At 46.7% G+C, this 20608-nt stretch overlaps 1 protein-coding gene across 11 annotated transcripts in view; it reads left to right on the top strand.

Moving 5' to 3' along the window:
• LOC124033928 (neuron navigator 2-like) overlaps positions 1 to 20608 on the top strand; it is a 179579-nt gene that overhangs the window by 147057 nt on the left and 11914 nt on the right. For 8 of the 11 annotated variants that reach the window (XM_046346457.1, XM_046346418.1, XM_046346390.1 and 5 more), the window contains 9 exons: positions 807 to 1113; positions 2802 to 3447; positions 4755 to 5195; positions 5530 to 5589; positions 6391 to 6551; positions 6861 to 7040; positions 11118 to 11170; positions 11941 to 11964; positions 14509 to 14583. In XM_046346457.1, coding sequence (XP_046202413.1) covers positions 807 to 1113; positions 2802 to 3447; positions 4755 to 5195; positions 5530 to 5589; positions 6391 to 6551; positions 6861 to 7040; positions 11118 to 11170; positions 11941 to 11964; positions 14509 to 14583 — 1947 coding nt within the window. The remainder of the gene's footprint in view (positions 1 to 806; positions 1114 to 2801; positions 3448 to 4754; positions 5196 to 5529; positions 5590 to 6390; positions 6552 to 6860; positions 7041 to 11117; positions 11171 to 11940; positions 11965 to 14508; positions 14584 to 20608) is intronic. The other 3 variants (XM_046346401.1, XM_046346487.1, XM_046346428.1) reach the window with 2 other exon arrangements.

Raw genomic sequence — 20608 nt, 5'->3', positions numbered from 1 at the left:
GAGATGAGAGCAGACTGCACCCAAATCAGAAAAATCCTCATCAATATCAAGTTCCTGAAGAGGAATCTTTTCCCTTGGCGGTTGAGCAACAGCTCATAGAACGAAGAGGATATTTGTATAATGTGATGACTAAACAAGCATCCTGTTCTTGACAGTGTGTTTGTAATGAGTGCTGTGTACTGATGAGAATATGAAGGCATTCACAGTAATAGGGACATGTGGTGTTGTTTAACTGGAATGATGGCATAAGGCTGAGCTAATGGGGGGAGGTAATAGACCAGCGTTTCCCAAACTCGGTCCTCAGGACCCCAAGGGGTGTACGTTTTCGTCTTTGCCCTAACACTACGCATCTGATTCCAATAATCAAAGCTTGATGACTAGTTGATGATTTGAATCAGCTGTGTAGTGTTAGGGCAAAACATGCACCCATTGGGGTCTTAGGAAATGCTGGTCTAGACTAGTAGACCATTGCTTTTCTTTCTGCTTGCTCTCCTAGTGAGATGACTCACGTATCAGTGTTATCATTATATTGGTATACTGTAAGTAGAGGGGAGTTAGAGTGTACAGCAGTGGTGGCTGGTGTCACTTTAAATGGGGAGGACAGGCTCATAGTAATGGCTGGAACAGAGTGAATGGAATGGTCTCAAACACATCTAACACCTGGTTTCCATGTGTTTTGATACCATTTCATTCACTCCATTCATTATTATGAGCCGTCCTCCCCTCACCAGCCTCCTCTGATGTACAGTATCTACAGCACTTGAATAAACAGAAGTAACAGATGTTTGACGTTTGGTTTCCCTCAGCTCCAGACAGACGCAGAGAAGCACCTGGCCATCGAGCAGAACTCTGTGTGGTCCGGCAGCGACGAAGTTAAGAGGTCAGACGGTGTCTCGGACAACTGGGTCAAAATGGAGTCGGGCTCCAAGTATTGCCGCCACCCCTCAGACATGTCGGACGAGTCGGACAGGAGCTCCTCAGGCCGCAATACGCCCTCCGTGGCCCACACAGGTTCCTGGAGGCGGGGAATGAGCGCCCAGATGGGCGTAACCTCCCCCAGGACCAAGGCCCCCATCACGCCAAGCTGTGCAACTCTGAAGACCCATGTTACAGGTACATTACATACAGAGTAGAGACAGACTGAACCCAGCAGCCACACTGTCTCTATATTGTTCTCTATCAGTCTGAACTATACTGAACAAAAAGATAAACGCAACGAAGTGTGCTCGTCACATGCACCGGGCAGATGGCATCGTGTGGGCGAGCGGTTTGCTGATGTCAACGTTGTGAACAGAGTACCCCATGGTGGCGGTGGGGTTATGGTATTGGCAGGCATAAGCTACAGACAATCAAGCAATCAAATGTATTTATAAAGTCCTTTTTACATCAGCTGATGTCACAAAGTGCTGTACAGAAACCCGGCCTAAAACCCCAAACAGCAAGCAATGCAGATGTAGAAGCACGGTGGCTAGGAAAAACTCCCTAGAAAGGCAGGCACCTAGGAAAAAACTAGAGAGGAACCAGACTCTGAGGGGTGGCCAGTCCTTTTCTGGCTGTGCCGGGTGGAGATTATAACATAACATGGCCAAGATGTTCAAATGTTCATAGATGACCAGCAGGGTCAAATAATAATAATCAGAGTGGTTGTAGAGGGTGCAACAGGTCAGCACCGCAGGAGTAAATGTCAGTTGGCTTTTCATAGCCGATCATTCAGAGTTAGACTGCAGGTGCGTTAGAGAGAGCGAGTCGAAAATAGCAGGTCTGGGACAAGGTAGCACGTCCGGTGAACAGCTCAGGGTTCCATAGCCGCAGACAGAACAGTTGAAACTGGAGCAGCAGCACGACCAGGTGGACTGGGGACAGCAAGGAGTCATCAGGCCAGGTAGTCCTGAGGCATGGTCCTAGGGCTCAGGTCCTCTGAGAGAAGAAAGAAAAGAGAAAAAGAGAGAGTTAGAGAGAGCATACTTAAATTCCCACAGGACACCAGATAAGACAGGAGAAAGACTGATCCTAGCCCCCCGACACAACTATTGCAGCATAAATACTGGAGGCTAAGACAAGAAGGGTCGGGAGACACTGTGGCCCCATCCAACGATGCAATGAACACAATTGCATTTTATAGATAGCAATTTGAATGCAGAGAGATACTGAGGCAAGATCCCGAGGCCCATTATCGTGCCATTCATCCACTGCCATCACCTCATGTTTCAACATGATAATTCGCCGTCCCATATTGCAAGGATCTGTACACAATTCCTGGAAGCTGAAAATGTCCCAGTTCTTCCATGGCTTGCTTACTCACCAGACATGTCACCCATTGAGCTTGTTTGGGACGCTCTGGATCGACGTGTATGACAGCATGTGCCAGTTTCCGCCAATATCCAGCAACTTCGCACATCTATTGAAGAGGAGTGGGACAACATTCCACAGGCCACAGTCAACAGCCTGATCAACTTTATGCGAAGGAGATGTGTCGGGCTGCATGAGGCAAATGGTGATCACACCAGATACGGACTGGTTTTCTGATCCACGCCCCTACCTTGTTTTTAGGGTATCTGTGGACCAACAGATGCATATCTGTATTCCCAGTCATGTGAAATCCATAGATTAGGGCCTAATGAGTTTATTACAATTGACTGATTTGTCTCAGTAAAATCTTTGAAATTGTTACATGTTGCATTTATATTTTTGTTTAATGTACATGTGTTCCTGTAGTGTGTGATGAGGCAGCCAGCAGTCAACCACAGATACGTTGTATCTGGTGGGCCATGGTTGATAGACTGTCATGTCTCCACCCACAGGTAAAACGGACGACGCCAAGGTGTCTGAGAAAGGCCAACATTATCTCTCTCCCCGGGCCAAGTGTAGCATGCAGCGCTCCCCATCAGACACAGGCCGCAGCAGTGGAGACGAGGCCAAGAAGCCCCCCTCCTCCTCCAGCTCCAGCCGCACCCCCACCACCAACACCTTTGGATTTAAGAAGCATGCAGGAGGAGGTATGACCATGGTGACAGCCAGCGGAGTGACCATCACCAGTGGCTCAGCCACCCTGGGAAAGATCCCCAAGTCAGTGCAGCTCCACGGGGGTCGGGTTCTTGGTCGCCAGGCCAGTGTGGATGATGGCTACCTATCTGTGAGCTCACACTCCACCCTGCAGTACCGCAGCCTCCCCCGGCCCAGCAGAGCCTCCGGTGGGGGACGCAGCACAAGCCGCTCGTCCAGTACCAGCATCGACTCCAATCTCAGCAGCAAGTCCAACACGCTCCATGGCCCCAAAAGTCGCAGCCAAGTCCCCAAACCCAGCGCTGGTGGCACCCCCCTTCCTGGCTCTGGATCCAACCAGACAGACCGGGAGAAGGGGGTGTCCTCTGAAGCCAGTCCCACAGCCCTGGGAGTCAGGCAACCAGGGGGAAAGTACCCAGATGTCTCCTCCCCTACCATGCGCAGGTCAGCCCACCACCTCCATACCCCTTAGCCCCAGTCATCAGGCGCTGTCTCACACTAACACTGGATGAGTCTGAGAGCTCCTTCCACTAGCCCTGAAAGCACTACCACACCGGCCTGCTTATGATTCTATGGCCAGGTGCTTATGATTCCCACTGTGCAAAACTGGTTGAATCAATGTTGTTTCCACGTCATTTCAACCCCCAAAACCTATGTGGTGGCGTTGAATCAACGTGGAAAACTCATTGAATTTGCAAAAAATAATCAACGTAACTTTTAAAATAAATCCAATGGCATGACATTTTTTGTTGATTTCACGTTACATTCACAATAGTTGACAACTCAGTCAAATGTAAATCAAAACTAGACATGAACTGATGTTTGTGCCCAATGGGTATGTGACATATTCAGGCACAGTGCAAACTGATTTTAGTTGGGATAATAATCATATCAGCGTTGTAGTAACATAAAATAAAACAGAGCTCTTGGCTTATCAGGGTCTCATGATGTCTGCCCATGAATCATGAGTGATTTAAAAGGCTTGGCTTATCACTAGGCCTCTCTTGATATAATGGCCTATCGGTGGTCATTAAAAGCAGGGTGACACGGCCCAGTCTGAGGGTACAGTGTTTTCTCTAGCTCAAACCCACTGCTGGGTTGGCTGGTGTTGCTTTATCTGATAATGCTGCTTGGACTTAACTAATTGCCTGATGAGGTAATGAGAAAATGTAGCATCTGTTTCCCCTCAGTGGTCTGAGAGTCTCCCTTCTCATTTAACCCTTGTTTATTTAATGTTGTCCAAGCTAATATGGCGTCTGTAGGACATACTTCCTGGGGTTCTGTAGCTCAGTTGGTAGAGCATGGCGCTTGTAACGCCAGGGTAGTGGGTTCGATCCCCGGGACCACCCATACGTAGAATGTATGCACACATGACTGTAAGTCGCTTTGGATAAAAGCGTCTGCTAAATGGCATATATTATTATATATTATATTACTTTACATCCTGTTTTAATGTAAATGACGAGTTGATAAAAATGTGCGGTCGAAGATGTATGATAGCTGCTCACATGGACAGCCAAACCGGACCAGCGAATCAGAGAGATGGATATATGTGTCTTCTGATGATGTGATTATACCATGAAGTAGGGATTGTGTTGTCGTGGCAACGTTATAATATACATTTGTGTTGCTTATCTTTGCATTAAGGAGTATTTTAATCAAATATTACTTCAACAATTCCCTGCTTAAACCCATGTACCATTTAACTCTCCTCTCACTCTTCTCCTCTGCTTCCTTCCCGTGCCGTCCAGACTGTTCGGAGGCAAGCAGGGCAAGCAGCATGCCCCAGTCACCACCGCAGAGAACATGAACAACTCCACTGTCATCTCCAACCTCCACGCCAACTCTGGCCAGCAGGGCGGCGCTCTGGACTCCCCCTCAGCCAGTAGCGGGGGCAGTAGCCCTCTTTATGGGGGTGGAGGTCGTTTGGGTGTGGAGGCACACTCCCTCTCCCCCCTGGCCTCCAGTCCCAGTTCGACCCTGTCCACCCCCTCCCACAGCCTGGCCTGGAACAGCACCCTGAGCAGGGACACTCTAAGCCCCGGCTACCCCTCCCTCAGCAGCCTTGCCACCAGCAGTGAGTCCATCGACCTGTCTCTGGGCAGCGGAGGCCACGGACACCACGGCCCTGGTCACGACACACTGCCAGCCTGCGTCAGGAACAACGGCATCAAAACTGGCTTCTCAGACAGGTAGAAGTGGGTTTGGTTTAGGAGCTGCCAGGTGTGGCTATGTGTTTTCATGTCGGCTACATGCTCTCCTCTCTTTTTTCCCTTTGTATCTCAACCTTCGTTCTGTTGTGTTCATGAGGGTTTAGTCACTTTCTAACAGTAGAGTTTGAGTGGCCATATTGATGATCTAGGAGATGATAGGAGACTGACTCCAAGTTGTTGGTGTAATGAAAGCATGGATTCTATCTTGACTGTTGATCTCTCTGTTTCCCCGTTCTATCTGTGCTCCTCCTCTCTCTGTTGTTTACCCTTACCCCCTAACACCCTACACCACTAACCCCTCCCTTCCCCCTAGCCCTCTCTCCTCTCCCTTGGGTAGTCCCAGCCGAAACACTTTACCCCGGAAACAGGACAGGTAAATGTGTATATATGGAGTTAGGCTTGCTTGATGGTGAAACCGCTGCCTGTGTGTAGTGTCCTGTGTTTGTGAAGTGACTGTTGGATGTTATCGCTGCCTCCATCTCTTTCACAGCATGTATAATGCCCTCTGCTGGCTACACTGGGAAGGACAGGGCTGGAGTCTGAAACATAATCTTGAGATGTATATCAAAGTGTGTGGAACTAAGAAAGATCACACCACAGCTGTGAAGCTTCTATAGGTAGCTGTTATCTGTAGCTGTGTCCTGTCTCTATGTTTTGTCTACATGTTGAGAATGGCCACACACCTACCTCCACCAAACATGAATTGCCCCTATGTTTAGTTTTTTGGGCTGGGATTAGATGTATATTACACCCGTTGTTTTACTCAAACAAGGGCTGAACTCCCAAAACACATCTCTGTATGCCACCATTTCCTTGAGCAGTTTACTCAGGAAAAAAATACATACATAAAAAAATGAATATAAGTATTTATTGTTGTATAATGTTTTTGGGGGGGTGGTATTAAGTATGGTTTTCATGAACGTACATTGACGTACAACTTCCACCTGTATCATACAATATATGATGCATGATCCCATGCTCTGTGATTTTGTAGACCATGTTGTGACTGTACACCCTGCACGTTATCACACAGCCTTGATGTTACCCATGTGCCTCCCTGTCCACCAACAGCCTGGGTTATTATCATTATCTGTGCAGATTGTGACTTGCAGCATTCACACAAAGATGTGGATGTGAGGTTGGATTTTCAGCATCTCCTGTCATCTCTCTGCAGGTACGGCCACCTGCCCCAGCTACGTAGTCATGACGACCACCGAGATTGGCTGCGTTCCCACTCTGCAGGAGGTCTTCAGGAGTCTGCCGCCAACTCACCCTTCTACCCCACCTCCAGCCTCACCTCGCCCTCCGGAGCCCGCTTCAACTTCTCCCAGCTTGGTAGGTGTAGCCTCAACCCTCCCTACTCATCACTTTGATTAACACTATAGGAGCAGTGATAGTCATCACTGTACAGTGGACTAAATATTGTGTACATGCTGGCTTAATGTTTCATCTCTCTCAAGAGACTTCTCCGATAGTGTAAGGAAAATTAGTAGTGATTATATCTGTTATGCTGTATTTCACTCTTACTTTCCACTATGAGTGAAGAGTAAGACACACACGGCAAACATGTCTGATCAATGCCCTCTGTCCATGTCTGTTTTTAACATATTCTTTGACCTTTGTTATGTGACGGTTGTGTCCCAGCAGGCAGCCCTACCACGGTGGCACAGATCAACCTGGCAAACCTCCGCAGCGGCCTGGCCAATCAGGATGGTTTGTGTGACCCACACAGTGACCCCCGTCTGAGGAACTCGTCCATGTCTCTAGAGGAGAAGAGTCGCACCATGACCAGCTCTGGGTCCTTCAGAGAAGGCCTGGAGGAGGGTAAGACAGACTGACATACCCCTCCATCTACCTGCTATCACACAGAGCCTCAGAAATTGAGAGCTTGGGACTGCAAGGTTCTATCTGCATAGCCGTGTTCTGTTCAATGTTCTCTAACTATATAGTAATCTAAAAACTCAAATTCATGTTGTTAAATTCAAAATAATAAAAGATTTTAAAAAATCACTGACACCATTCAAACCAAGAATCATCTTTTAGCAGAAAGAACCTTATCGTCCCAAGCTCTCGAAATGCAGGTACATTTATTTCTTTGATAGACTCTGACACGTGGAGTGGAAGTCATCTATCTAGCAGATAGCGAAGGAGTCAGGCGCAGGACACAGGTAAGAGTAAAAAACACTGTATTTACTCAATCCAAGAACGGAACAATACTCCTGTTACAAAACAAGGACAAAACAGGACTCGAACTCCAACACACGAAAGACAATCACGCACAAAACGGAAAGGGAAACCAGAGGGTTAAATAAGGAACATAATCATGAGATGGGAACCAGGTGTGTAAACAGACAAAACAAAAGGAAAAATGAAACATGGATCGGTGGCCGCTAGAAAGCCGGTGACGTCGAACGCCGCCCAAACAAGGAGAGGGAACAACTTCGGTGGAAGTCGTGACACCACATGCTTGTGGGAACTTCCATTTGACTTCTGAATGGATTAGAATTCCTTTTTAAAAATCGAGCCATGCTTGCAGATTGTTGTTAACTAAGAGGGTTTTTGTGAAAGCCTTTTTAACAGGGCACTATTGAAAGATATACTTTTTTTAATTTACAAAATTAATGTTTATTGAATCCACATGCTTGTTCAACCAACCATTTAAATCACTAGTGAAGTATTTCATTACCTTTATTATTTCAGTCTTTCCACACGTTAACAGTTGAATTGGGACACACAAAGAAGCAGTTTGTTCGATGTACGTACATAGACTGAGGTTTGATGATTGACTACACTACTTTGGCTGAATGTCTCTTGTGGTTTATTGCTTGTCCCGAGGCTCTCTCTTTAACTGATCCCTGCATGATGTCAATTTCTTGGCTGGTGTTGGCTGTTGATTTGTTCGTGTCCAAGGGCAAGTCTCAGAGTCATGTTGAGTTGTGGTGTTGTGGCATGTAGGCCAAGGTTAGGAGGAGGAGGAGGAGGAGAAGGAAGAGAGAGGCTGATAAATATCTCCTCTCCCATCGCAGATTGACATCTGACTCAACACCAGCTCTACAAACCCTCTCTCTCCAGACAGGAGCAGGGCACAGGGTTGTGTTTGATGGCACCTCTACAGACCCTCTCTCTCCAGACAGGAGCAGGGCACAGGGTTGTGTTTGATGGCACCTCTACAGACCCTCTCTCTCCAGACAGGAGCAGGGCACAGGGTTGTGTTTGATGGCACCTCTACAGACCCTCTCTCTCCAGGAGGAGCAGGGCACAGGGTTGTGTTTGATGGCACCTCTACAGACCCTCTCTCTCCAGGAGGAGCAGGGCACAGGGTTGTGTTTGATGGCACCTCTACAGACCCTCTCTCTCCAGACAGGAGCAGGGCACAGGGTTGTGTTTGATGGCACGTCTACAGACCCTCTCTCTCTCCAGACAGGAGCAGGGCACAGGGTTGTGTTTGATGGCACCTCTACAGACCCACTCTCTCTCCAGACAGGAGCAGGGCACAGGGTTGTGTTTGATGGCACCCCAGTGCCTACTTTTGTACTTTTAGATCACAAGTGATAGAGTAAACCTGGGGAAATATCTGCTCTAATCACAGTACATGTAGATGTACTCTACCTTCTTTCAGGACTCCTAAATATATGTTTCAGAAAAGACAAGCATCCATTCCCAACTTGAAAAATGAATCCAACGTCCTAGCATGTAAAGGTGTAATCTGGGATATGCACTGCAGTTCAATGGTCATTTCAAAGAATAATATAGGTAACTGCCAAAATAATGGAAACAATTGATTAATGAGGGATACAAAGTATATTGAAAGCAGGTGCTTCCACACAAGTGTGGAATTAACATCCCACCATTCATTACCAGCTCTACATATATAAGAAACATGTGTTGAAAATCCCAAATTGTTTGCCTGGTCAACTTACACAGAGCTCGGTTATCCCACCAGAAATGCAAAAGGGGTCTTTTCATAGTCCCCAAATCCAGAACCAATTCAAGAAAACGTACAGTATTATATAGAGCCCTTATTGTATGGAACTTCCTTCCATCTCATATTGCTGAAATAAACAGCAAACCTTATTTCAAAAATCAGATAAAGCAACACCTCACAGCACAAAGCCTCTCCCTTATTTGACCTAGATAGTTTGTGTGTATGCATTGATATGTAGGCTGTTTGCCTTTTTAAAAATCTATGTAGTTCTGTCTTTGAGCTGTTCCTGTCTATTGATGTTCTGTATTATGTCATTCTGTATTATGTTTCATGTTTTGTGTTGAACCCCATGAAGAGTAGCTGCTGCTTTTGCAACAGCTAATGGGGAGCCTAATAAAATACCAAAATACCATCATGCTTTGGATCAGGTATACAAATGCTGGGCAGGCCCAGTTGCGTATTATTTTGGCTACCATGGCTAGAAGAAGAGATCTCAGTGACTTTGAAAGAGGGGAGACTGTTGGGGCACGTTTGGCAGAAGCTCCAGTGACAAAAACTGCTCAACTTGCTGATATTTCACGATATGCCGTTGCCGTCTCAGTCACCAGATATCAATCCTATTGAACAATTACGGGAGATTCTGTAGTGGCGCTTGAGACGGCGTTTTCCACCAATGAAAACAAAATGCCAAATGATGGAATTTCTTGTGGAAGACTAGTGTCTCATTCCCTATCATGTAGGGTTCCCGAGTGGCGCAGCGGTTTAAGGTTTAGTGCTTGAGATGTTACTACAGACACCCTGGTTCAAATCCAGGCTGTGATTGGGAGTCCCATAGGGTAGTGCACAATCGGCCCATGTTTGACTGGTGTAGGCTGTCATTGTAAATAAGAATTTGTTCTTAACCCACTTGCCTATTTAAATTAAGGTAAAATAAAAATGATCTATCCACACACGTCAATGAACTCTGTGACACCTGAATCAGTCTGGAGAACACACTCAGGGCTCTGGATAACTGTGGCTTGTTTGTACAAATGCTTCATAAGCAGATAAGCATTTAGTTAAGTTTGGCACATCCCGTTGCTGTCGTTTTTAGTCCTGTAGGGATATTGTGGTTCCATTAAATGATGATGAATGAAGAGAGAGAGGCTGTGTTAATGTTATGGCATTGACAGTACTCACTAGAGAATATGTAAGGGATAATCAACAATTTCCACAGAACGCTTATGCCCTTAACGAAGGACTGTGTTCATTTGCAGGTAGAAATGTGTTTAGGTTTACTAGATAGCTACAGTAGTTGCCTTGGTAACCAAACAGACTTGCTAGTTAACTAACCAAACCATCAGTCCTAACTTGCTATTATGGAAATCAAATTCAACAATGCCAATAATGTTTTCAATTCGACTTTTGCTTTCAAAATCGGCTCAAACATAGAACATGTAAGAATGAACCATAGCCATTGAATTCTACCATGCTCATATACCGTGCGTTAAAGGGAAATGGGGTGGCAGGTAGCCTAGTGGTTAGAGCATTGGACTGAGGTGTATAGGCTAATGACTGCTGGTAAAGTGTGAACACATCATACAGTTGACTTTGGACATGTGAACTGTAGAGTTATCCAGACTGGTGCTGCTGTGTGTGTTTCAACCATATCAGCACAATTCAAGTGTAGACTACAAAGTAAACTAGTTACATTAACAGCGCCACACACACACACACACACACACAAGTACAGCACCTCTGTTGTAAACGTTCAGTCAGGGGACCTGTTCATGCATGTTCCTGTTTCCAGTCTTCAGGTTGAGATTAATCCCTGCTTACGTGAATCATACACCCACCACTGGTTGAATCAAAGTTGTTTCCACGTCATTTCAATGAAATGATGTGGAACCAACGTGTAATTGACATCTGTGCCCAGTGTGCCATGAATGATGTCGGCAGATGAATGACTGGAACGTTGTGTTTTTGTTTCTCTCCAGTCCACGCCTCCTCTGTGTCTCTGGTGTCCAGCACTTCGTCTGTCTACTCCACGGTGAGCGCCACTTCGCTGTCTGTCTATGCACTCCACTGACTATCCAAACACATGGATATGCTAAGGGCTGGTTTCCCAGACACAGATTAAGCCTTGTCCTGAGCTAAAAAGTTATTTTAATTTTAATTCTTCATTGAGCATACTTTTTAGTTTAGGACTAGGGTTAATCTGGTTTCCACTAGCTTCCATAGCCACAAAGTCAGATTCCCCAGCCACAAAGTCAGATTCCCCAGCCACAAAGTCAGATTCCCTAGCCACAAAGTCAGATTCCCTAGCCACAAAGTCAGATTCCCCAGCCACAAAGTCAGATTCCCCAGCCACAAAGTCAGATTCCCCAGCCACAAAGTCAGATTCCCCAGCCACAAAGTACAAATGAGCTCCATTTTTGGTCTAAAATTAAGGTTACACTCTTACAAAAAAGGGTTCTTTGGCTGTCCCATAGAAGAAACCTTTTTGGTTCCAGGTAGAACTATTTTGGGTTCTCTAAAGGGATCTACCGGGAACCAAAAAGGATTCTTCAAAGGGTTATCCTATGGGGATAGCCAAAAAACCTTTTTAGGTTCTAGATAGTGTAGGGTTAGGCATAAGGTTATGTCTGAATTGACTGCTGAATTGCATTGCGAGTTAACTGTGCCCCTAGGGATTCACTGTAGCCTTAGATGGAAAATGAATATGTTCAGATTGTTTGTCATGTCGTCTTATCCCATGCACACTCTGACCTGCTAAACCCTGTTTGTTTCATACTCTTTGCTCCTCTTCTATTTCCATAGCCTGAGGAGAAAGCTCAGTCAGAGGTAAGAACAACTTTGTGTACTTTACTTTCACACAATGTGTCAGGTTCTCCCCAAGGAGAGGTGGGGGTGGAGTCAGGCGCAGGAGAGAGCGAATGTAGCCCAAACAATCCCGCACAAAACCAAGAGGGTAGGGCGAGATTAAAATACCCCACTAAGGTGACCGACAAGACAGATAAAACCAAGAGGGTAGGGCGAGATTAAAATACCCCACTAAGGTGAACGACAAGACAGACAAAACCAAGAGGGTAGGGCGAGATTAAAATACCCCACTAAGGTGAACGACAAGACAGACAAAACCAAGAGGGTAGGGCGAGATTAAAATACCCCACTAAGGTGAACGACAAGACAGACAAAACCAAGAGGGTAGGGCGAGATTAAAATACCCCACTAAGGTGAACGACAAGACAGACAAAACCAAGAGGGTAGGGCGAGATTAAAATACCCCACTAAGGTGAACGACAAGACAGATAAAACCAAGAGGGTAGGGCGAGATTAAAATACCCCACTAAGGTGAACGACAAGACAGACAAAACCAAGAGGGTAGGGCGAGATTAAAATACCCCACTAAGGTGAACGACAAGACAGACAAAACCAAGAGGGTAGGGCGAGATTAAAATACCCCACTAAGGTGAACGACAAGACAGACAAAACCAAGAGGGTAGGGCGAGATTAAAATACCCCACTAAGGTGAACGACAAGACAGACAAAACCAAGAGGGTAGGGCGAGATTAAAATACCCCACTAAGGTGAACGACAAGACAGACAAAACCAAGAGGGTAGGGCGAGATTAAAATACCCCACTAAGGTGAACGACAAGACAGACAAAACCAAGAGGGTAGGGCGAGATTAAAATACCCCACTAAGGTGAACGACAAGACAGATAAAACCAAGAGGGTAGGGCGAGATTAAAATACCCCACTAAGGTGAACGACAAGACAGACAAAACCAAGAGGGTAGGGCGAGATTAAAATACCCCACTAAGGTGAACGACAAGACAGACAAAACCAAGAGGGTAGGGCGAGATTAAAATACCCCACTAAGGTGAACGACAAGACAGACAAAACCAAGAGGGTAGGGCGAGATTAAAATACCCCACTAAGGTGAACGACAAGACAGATAAAACCAAGAGGGTAGGGCGAGATTAAAATACCCCACTAAGGTGAACGACAAGACAGACAAAAGCAAATGAAAAGGAAAAAGGATCAGTGGCAGCTAGTAGACCGCCGAGCGCCGCCCGAACAGGGAGAGGAGCTACCTTGGGTGGAAGTCGTGACACAATGTGACACCATTGATTCACTAATAATTGGATACTACAGAATTGGGGAGGAAAAGGGGATAAAATTAAAAAATATATTTTAAAAAAGTGTTGAAATGCAGTAAGTAAAACAAAAATTATATTAGGGGGTGGTGGGCCCCCATAGGTCAGTTGCCCCAAATGCAGTAGTCCGGCCCAGGTCACAGGTATGGTGTAATATGTTACAAATCACAAAAGGCTGATTTGTGATGTGTAACATATTACATCATACCTGTGACCTCATTACGAGGGCCGGACTACTGCATTTGGGGCACTGACCTATGGGGGCCCACCGCCCACCAATGTCTTTTTTTTTTTACTTACTGCATTTCAACACTTTAAAAAAAATATATATATTTTTTATTTTACCCCCTTTTCCTCCCCAATTTCGTGGTATTATTATTAGTGACGATCTTGTCTTATCGCTACAACTCCCGTACGGGCTCGGGAGAGACGAAGGTCGAAAGTCATGCGTCCTCCGAAACACAACCCAACCAAGCCGCACTCCTTCTTAACACAGCGCGCATCCAACCTGGAAGCCAGCTGGACCAATGTGTCGGAGGAAACACCGTGCACCTGGCGCCCGGCCCGCCACAGGAGTTGCTGGTGCGCGATGAGACAAGGATATCCCTACCGGCCAAACCCTCCCTAACCCGGACGACGCTGGGCCAATCGTGCATCGCCCCACGGACCTCCCAGTCGCGGCCGGCTGCGACAGAGCCTGGGCGCGAACCCAGAGTCTCTGGTGGCACAGCTAGCACTGTGATGCAAAAACCCTAGACCATTGCGCCACCTGGGAGGCCCAGCATTTCAACACATTTTGCCATGGTGCAGAGAGAGAAATTTACAGTTTTGCTATTCTACACATTTTCTAATGAGGCTAAGAGAAAATGTTGCTATTTTAAAGCAAATGTCCTGCTATTCTATACATTTTGCCATGAGGCTGAGAGAAAATGTTGCTGTTTTAAAGCTAATTTACTGCTATCTGATTTACTTTTATTTTGGAGGGTTTGGGGTCCCCCATAGCGGTATAACCATTTATGAGCCCTAAAGTTATTTAAGTAATACAAAGGCTTTGTTAGCAGCTGAACATGTACCAACTGACCCAGCTGCCCATCAGGAGCAACTAAATCCCTATCATTCTTACTCAAAATATTCTGTTATATTCAATGGAATACATACTACTGTATCATATATGGTATGTATCATATTTCCTGTAGATAAACATGATCTTGTTTTTCTGTTCTCAGATTCGTAAGCTGCGGAGAGAACTGGACGCCTCCCAAGAGAAGGTGTCTGCTCTGACCACTCAAATGAGTGCTAATGTAAGTACGATGGCAAAGGGTTACTATGCTTTGCACTGTGGTTCTCATTGTTATGCTACGCTGGTAGAAACTGTATGTACTGTCTTGGTTGTGCTCAATGGAACTAATTTGTGTTAATGTTGCATATTACTGTGTAATGGTCTGAGAGGGGAAGCATTGAACATGACACAGTGGAATGGTCTGAGAGGGAAGCATTGAACAGGACACTGTGGAATGGTCTGAGAGGGGAAGCATTGAACATGACACTGTGGAATGGTCTGAGAGGGGAAGCATTGAACAGGACACTGTGGAATGGTCTGAGAGGGGAAGCATTGAACATGACACTGTGGTATTTCTGAAAGGGGAAGCATTGAACATGACACTGTGGAATGGTCTGAGAGGGGAAGCATTGAACATGACACTGTGGAATGGTCTGAAAGGGGAAGCATTGAACATGACACTGTGGAATGGTCTGAGAGGGGAAGCATTGAACATGACACTGTGGAATGGTCTGAAAGGGGAAACATTGAACATGACACTGTGGAATGGTCTGAGAGGGGAAGCATTGAACATGACACTGTGGAATGGTCTGAGAGGGGAAGCATTGAACATGACACTGGAATGGTCTGAGAGGGGAAGCATTGAACATGACACTGTGGAATGGTCTGAGAGGGAAGCATTGAACATGACACTGGAATGGTCTGAGAGGGGAAGTATTGAACATGACACTGTGGAATGGTCTGAGAGGGAAGCATTGAACAGGACACTGTGGAATGGTCTGAGAGGGGAAGCATTGAACATGACACTGTGGAATGGTCTGAGAGGGGAAGCATTGAACATGACACTGTGGAATGGTCTGAGAGGGGAAGCATTGAACATGACACTGTGGAATGGTCTGAGAGGGGAAGCATTGAACATGACACTGTGGAATGGTCTGAGAGGGAAGCATTGAACAGGACACTGTGTAATGGTCTGAGAGGGGAAGCATTGAACATGACACTGTGGAATGGTCTGAGAGGGGAAGCATTGAACAGGACACTGTGTAATGGTCTGAGAGGGGAAGCATTGAACATGACACTGTGGAATGGTCTGAGAGGGGAAGCATTGAACATGACACTGTGGAATGGTCTGAGAGGGGAAGCATTGAACATGACACACTGTGAACATGAATGGTCTGAGAGGGGAAGCATTGAACATGACACAGTGGAATGGTCTGAGAGGGGAAGCATTGAACATTACACTGTGGAATGGTCTGAGAGGGGAAGCATTGAACATTACACTGTGGAATGGTCTGAGGGGAAGCATTGAACATGACACTGGAATGGTCTGAGAGGGGAAGCATTGAACATGACACTGTGGAATGGTCTGAGAGGGGAAGTATTGAACATGACACTGTGTAATGGTCTGAGCGGGGGAGCATTGAACATGACACTGTGGAATGGTCTGACACTGTGGAATGGTGGGGAAGCATTGAACATGACACTGTGGAATGGTCTGAGAGGGGAAGCATTGAACATGACACTGTGTAATGGTCTGAGAGGGGAAGCATTGAACATGACACTGTGGAATGGTCTGAGAGGGGAAGCATTGAACATGACACTGTGGAATGGTCTGAGAGGGGAAGCATTGAACATGACACTGTGTAATGGTCTGAGAGGGGAAGCATTGAACATGACACTGTGGAATGGTCTGAGCGGGGAAGCATTGAACATGACACTGTGGAATGGTCTGAGAGGGGAAGCATTGAACATGACACTGTGTAATGGTCTGAGAGGGGGAAGCATTGAACATGACACTGTGTAATGATCTGAGCGGGGAAGCATTGAACATGACACTGTAGAATGGTGTGGGAAGCATTGAACCCCATATCTTCTCTATCTGCTCTCTGAATGCAAACAAACACAATGGCCCAGCAGTAACGACCTAATGAAATGGTGCGTCCTCTGGCCCGCATCCACACTGGTCATGTGATCTCACAACAGAGATTTCACAACAAAGCAGGTTGGAGGTTCCTGCAGCTGTGGAGACTTGGTGTGGAGTATGAAGGCTGTAGCCCCATGTAAGAGCACTCGTGTTAGGCTGCTAGAGTATGGCCTGACCCTAACGGCCCTACGAGACAGACCTGCACTAAGGACCTGACTGACTGACTGAATGACTGACTGACTGGCTGCATGACTGACTGGCTGACTTACCGAGAATAGATGGTTTGGCTGACAATGTCACAAAAATACATTGATGTAGCCGAAAGGTGTGCATTGTTTAATTATGAATGGTCAGATAGCTAGCAAAAATGACAAGAAGCCGCCATGTGGGGAATCGTAGGTGGCTTGTTTTAGCTAGTTTTATCTTCTTATCCATACCATGTCTTGTTTTAGCTAGTTTTATCTTCTCATCCATACCATGTCTTGTTTTAGCTAGTTTTATCTTCTTATCCATACCATGTCTTGTTTTAGCTAGTTTTATCTTCTTATCCATACCATGTCTTGTTTTAGCTAGTTTTATCTTCTTATCCATACCATGTCTTGTTTTGAGGTGTTTTGAGTGATATCACGCTAATATTTTTTTTTTTAATTGCAAGCTAGCTAACCAACAACTCTAACAATGTATTTGAGAGACAAGTGCTCATTCTGCAAATGTATTTACAGTATGTTTTCAATAAACATTTGGAGATTAAATTTACAATGCATTCAGAAAGTATTCAGACCACTTAACTTTTTCCACATTTTGTTGCCTGGTTGACTGACTGGCAGATCTGGAAGAATCTGGTTGACTGGCAGATCTGGAAGAATCTGGTTGACTGGCAGATCTGGAAGAATCTGGTTGACTGGCAGATCTGGAAGAATCTGGTTGACTGGCAGATCTGGAAGAATCTGGTTGACTGGCAGATCTGGAAGAATCTGGTTGACTGGCGGATCTAGCTGCTCTGGCTGCTCCATGCCGACTAACAGCTCTGGCTGCTCCATGTAGACTGGCAGCTCTGGCTGCTCCATGCAGATTGTCAGCTCCATGCAGACTGGCAGCTCTGGCTGCTCCATGCAGGCTGACAGCTCTGGCTGCTCCATACAGTCTGGCAGCTCTGGCTGCTCCATGCAGTCTGGCAGCTCTGGCTGCTCCATGCAGACTGGCAGCTCTGGCTGCTCCATGCAGACTGGCAGCTCTGGCTGCTCTATGTAGCCTGGCAGCTCTGGCTGCTCCATGCAGATTGACAGCTCTGGCTGCTCCATGCAGACTGACAGCTCTGGCTGCTCCATGCAGACTGGTAGCTCTGGCTGCTCCATGCAGACTGGCAGTTCAGGCTGCTCCGAACAGGCAGGAGGCTCCGGCAACGCTGTAGAGGAGGATGTCTCTGGAAGCGCTGAACAGGCGGGAGACTCCGACAGCGCAGGAGAGGAGGAAAACGCTGACTGCGCTGAACAGGCGGGAGACTCCGGCAGCGCAGGAGAGGGGAAAAGCGCTGGCTGCGCTGAACAGGCAAGGCGCACTGAAGGCCTGGTGCGTGGTGCTGGAACTGGTGGTACTGGATCGAGGGCACGCACAGGAAGCCTGGTGCGGTGAGCTGCCACCGGAGGACTGTTATGTGAAGGTGGCACAGGATGGACTGGACCGTGAAGGTGTACTGGATAGCCTGAGAGCAGGACTGGCACAGGACGTTCAAGGCTAGGTAGGTACACAGGAGGCCTAGTGCGTGAGGCTGGCACATTTTTCACCAGCCGACTAACATGCACCTCAGGACGAGTATGGAGCGCTGACCCAGGTGCCATTAAATCCCCGACACGCTCCGTCGGATGAATCTTGTACCTAAAGCACCAAGCTAGCAACTCTCTCATTACTCTCCACTCCACTTTCCCCATTAACTCCTTCACAGTCTCTGCTTCGCTCACCTCTAACACCGGCTCTGGTTCTGGTCTCCTCCTTGACTCCTCACGATTAACAAGGAGAGTTGGCTCAGGTCTATCTCCTGACTCTGACCCCCCCCCCCCAATAAATCTTTGGGGCTGTCTCACGGGCTTTCTTCTGCACCGTCGTGATTGTCTCTCCAACTCCATTCTCCTATAGCCCTCTTCGCACTGCTCCAGCGAATCCCAGGCGGGCTCCGGCACTTTCTCTGGGTCGACCGCCCACCTGTCTATTTTATCCCACGTCGTATACTCCATACTTCTGCTGTCCATAACGTCCTCCCTTGTCCATTCTCCTAACAATTCATCCTCCTTTCGCTGCTCCTGCTGTCGCTGCCTGTTACCACGCCGCTCGGTCCGGGTGTGGTGGGTGATTCTGTAACGGCGTTCGTTTGCTGAAGGAGAGTCGGACCAAAATGCAGTGTGGTGGTTACTCATGTTCTTTAATGACGAATAGTGAATACATGAAATAACTATACAAATACAAAACAACAAACGGAACATTAAAACCTATACTGCATGTCTGGTGAATACTAACACAGAGACAGGAACAATCACCCACGAAATACACAGTGAAACCCCGGCTACCTAAATATGGTTCCCAATCAGAGACAACGAAAATCACCTGACTCTGATTGAGAACCGCCTCAGGCAGCCAAACCTATGCTACACCCCTACTCAGCCGCAATCCCAATGCCTACAAAACCCCAATACGAAATACAACAAAATAAACCCATGTCACACCCTGGCCTGACCAAATATATAACGAAAACACAAAATACTATGACCAAGGCGTGACACATCCTGTTTCCGTTAATCATCCTTGAGATGTTTCTACAAATTGATTGGAGTCCACCTGTGGTAAATTCAATTGATTGGGCATGATTTGGAAAGGCTCACACCTGTCTATATAAGGTCCCACAGTTGACCATGCATGTCAGAGCAAAAACTAAGCCATGAGGTCGAAGAAATTGTCCGTAGAGCTCCAAGATAGGATTGTGTCGGGGCACAAATCTGGGGAAGGGTAACAAAAAATATCTGCAGCATTGAAGGTCCCCAAGAACACAATGGCCTCCATCATTCTTAAATGGAAGAAGTTTGGAACCACCTAGACTCTTCCTAGAGCTGGCCGCCTGGCCAAACTGAGCAATCAAGGAAGAAGGGCCTTGGGCAGGGAGGTGACCAAGAACCCAAAGGTCACTCTGACAGAGCTCCAGAGTTCCTCTGTGGAGATGGGAGAACCTTCCAGAAGGACAATCATCTCCGCAGCACTCCACCAATCAGGCCTTTATGGTAGAGTGGCCAGACGGAAGCCACTCCTCAGTAACAGGCACATGACAGCCCACCTGCAGTTTGCCAGAAGGCACCTAAAGGACTCCCAGACCATGATAAACAAGATTCTCTAGTCTGATGAAACCAAGATTGAACTATTTAGCCTGAATGCTAAGCGTCACGTCTGGAGGAAACCTGGCACCATCCCTAAGGTGAAGCATGGTGGTGGCAGTATCATGCTGTGGGGATATTTTTCAGCGGCATGAACTGGGAGACTAGTCAAGATCGAGGGAAAGATGAACGGATCAAAGTACAGAGATCCTTGATGAAAACCTGCTCAGGACCTCAGACTGGGGCGAAGGTTCACCTTCCAACAAGACAACGACCCTAAGCACCCAGCCAAGACAACGCAGGAGTGGCTTCAGGACAAGTCTCTGAATATCCTTGAGTGGCCCAGCCAGAGCCCAGACTTGAATCCAATCGAACATCTCTGGAGACCTGAAAATATCTGGGCAGTGACACTCCCCATCCAACCTTGCGGAGCTTGGGAGGATCTGCAGAAAAGAATGGGAGAAACTCCCCAAATACCGGTGTGCAAAGCTTGTAACATAATACCCAAGAAGACTCGAGGCTGTAATCGCTGCCAATGGTGCTTCAATGAAATGAGCAAATGGTCTGAATACTTATGTACAGGTGATATTTCCGTGTTTTTTTTTTTTTTTTGCAAAAACTTCTAAAAACCAGTTTTTGCTTTGTCATTATAGAATATTGTGTGTACATTGAGCGGGGGGGGGGGGGCATTTAATCCATTTTAGAATAAAGCTGTAACGTAACAAAAGTCCAGGGGTCTGTACTTTCCGAACGTACTGTAGTTTACA

The sequence above is a fragment of the Oncorhynchus gorbuscha genome, linkage group LG01 (genome assembly GCF_021184085.1).
Source record: "Oncorhynchus gorbuscha isolate QuinsamMale2020 ecotype Even-year linkage group LG01, OgorEven_v1.0, whole genome shotgun sequence".
Classification (NCBI taxonomy): Eukaryota; Metazoa; Chordata; class Actinopteri; order Salmoniformes; family Salmonidae; genus Oncorhynchus; species Oncorhynchus gorbuscha.
This window is presented reverse-complemented; position numbering and strand designations above follow the sequence as displayed.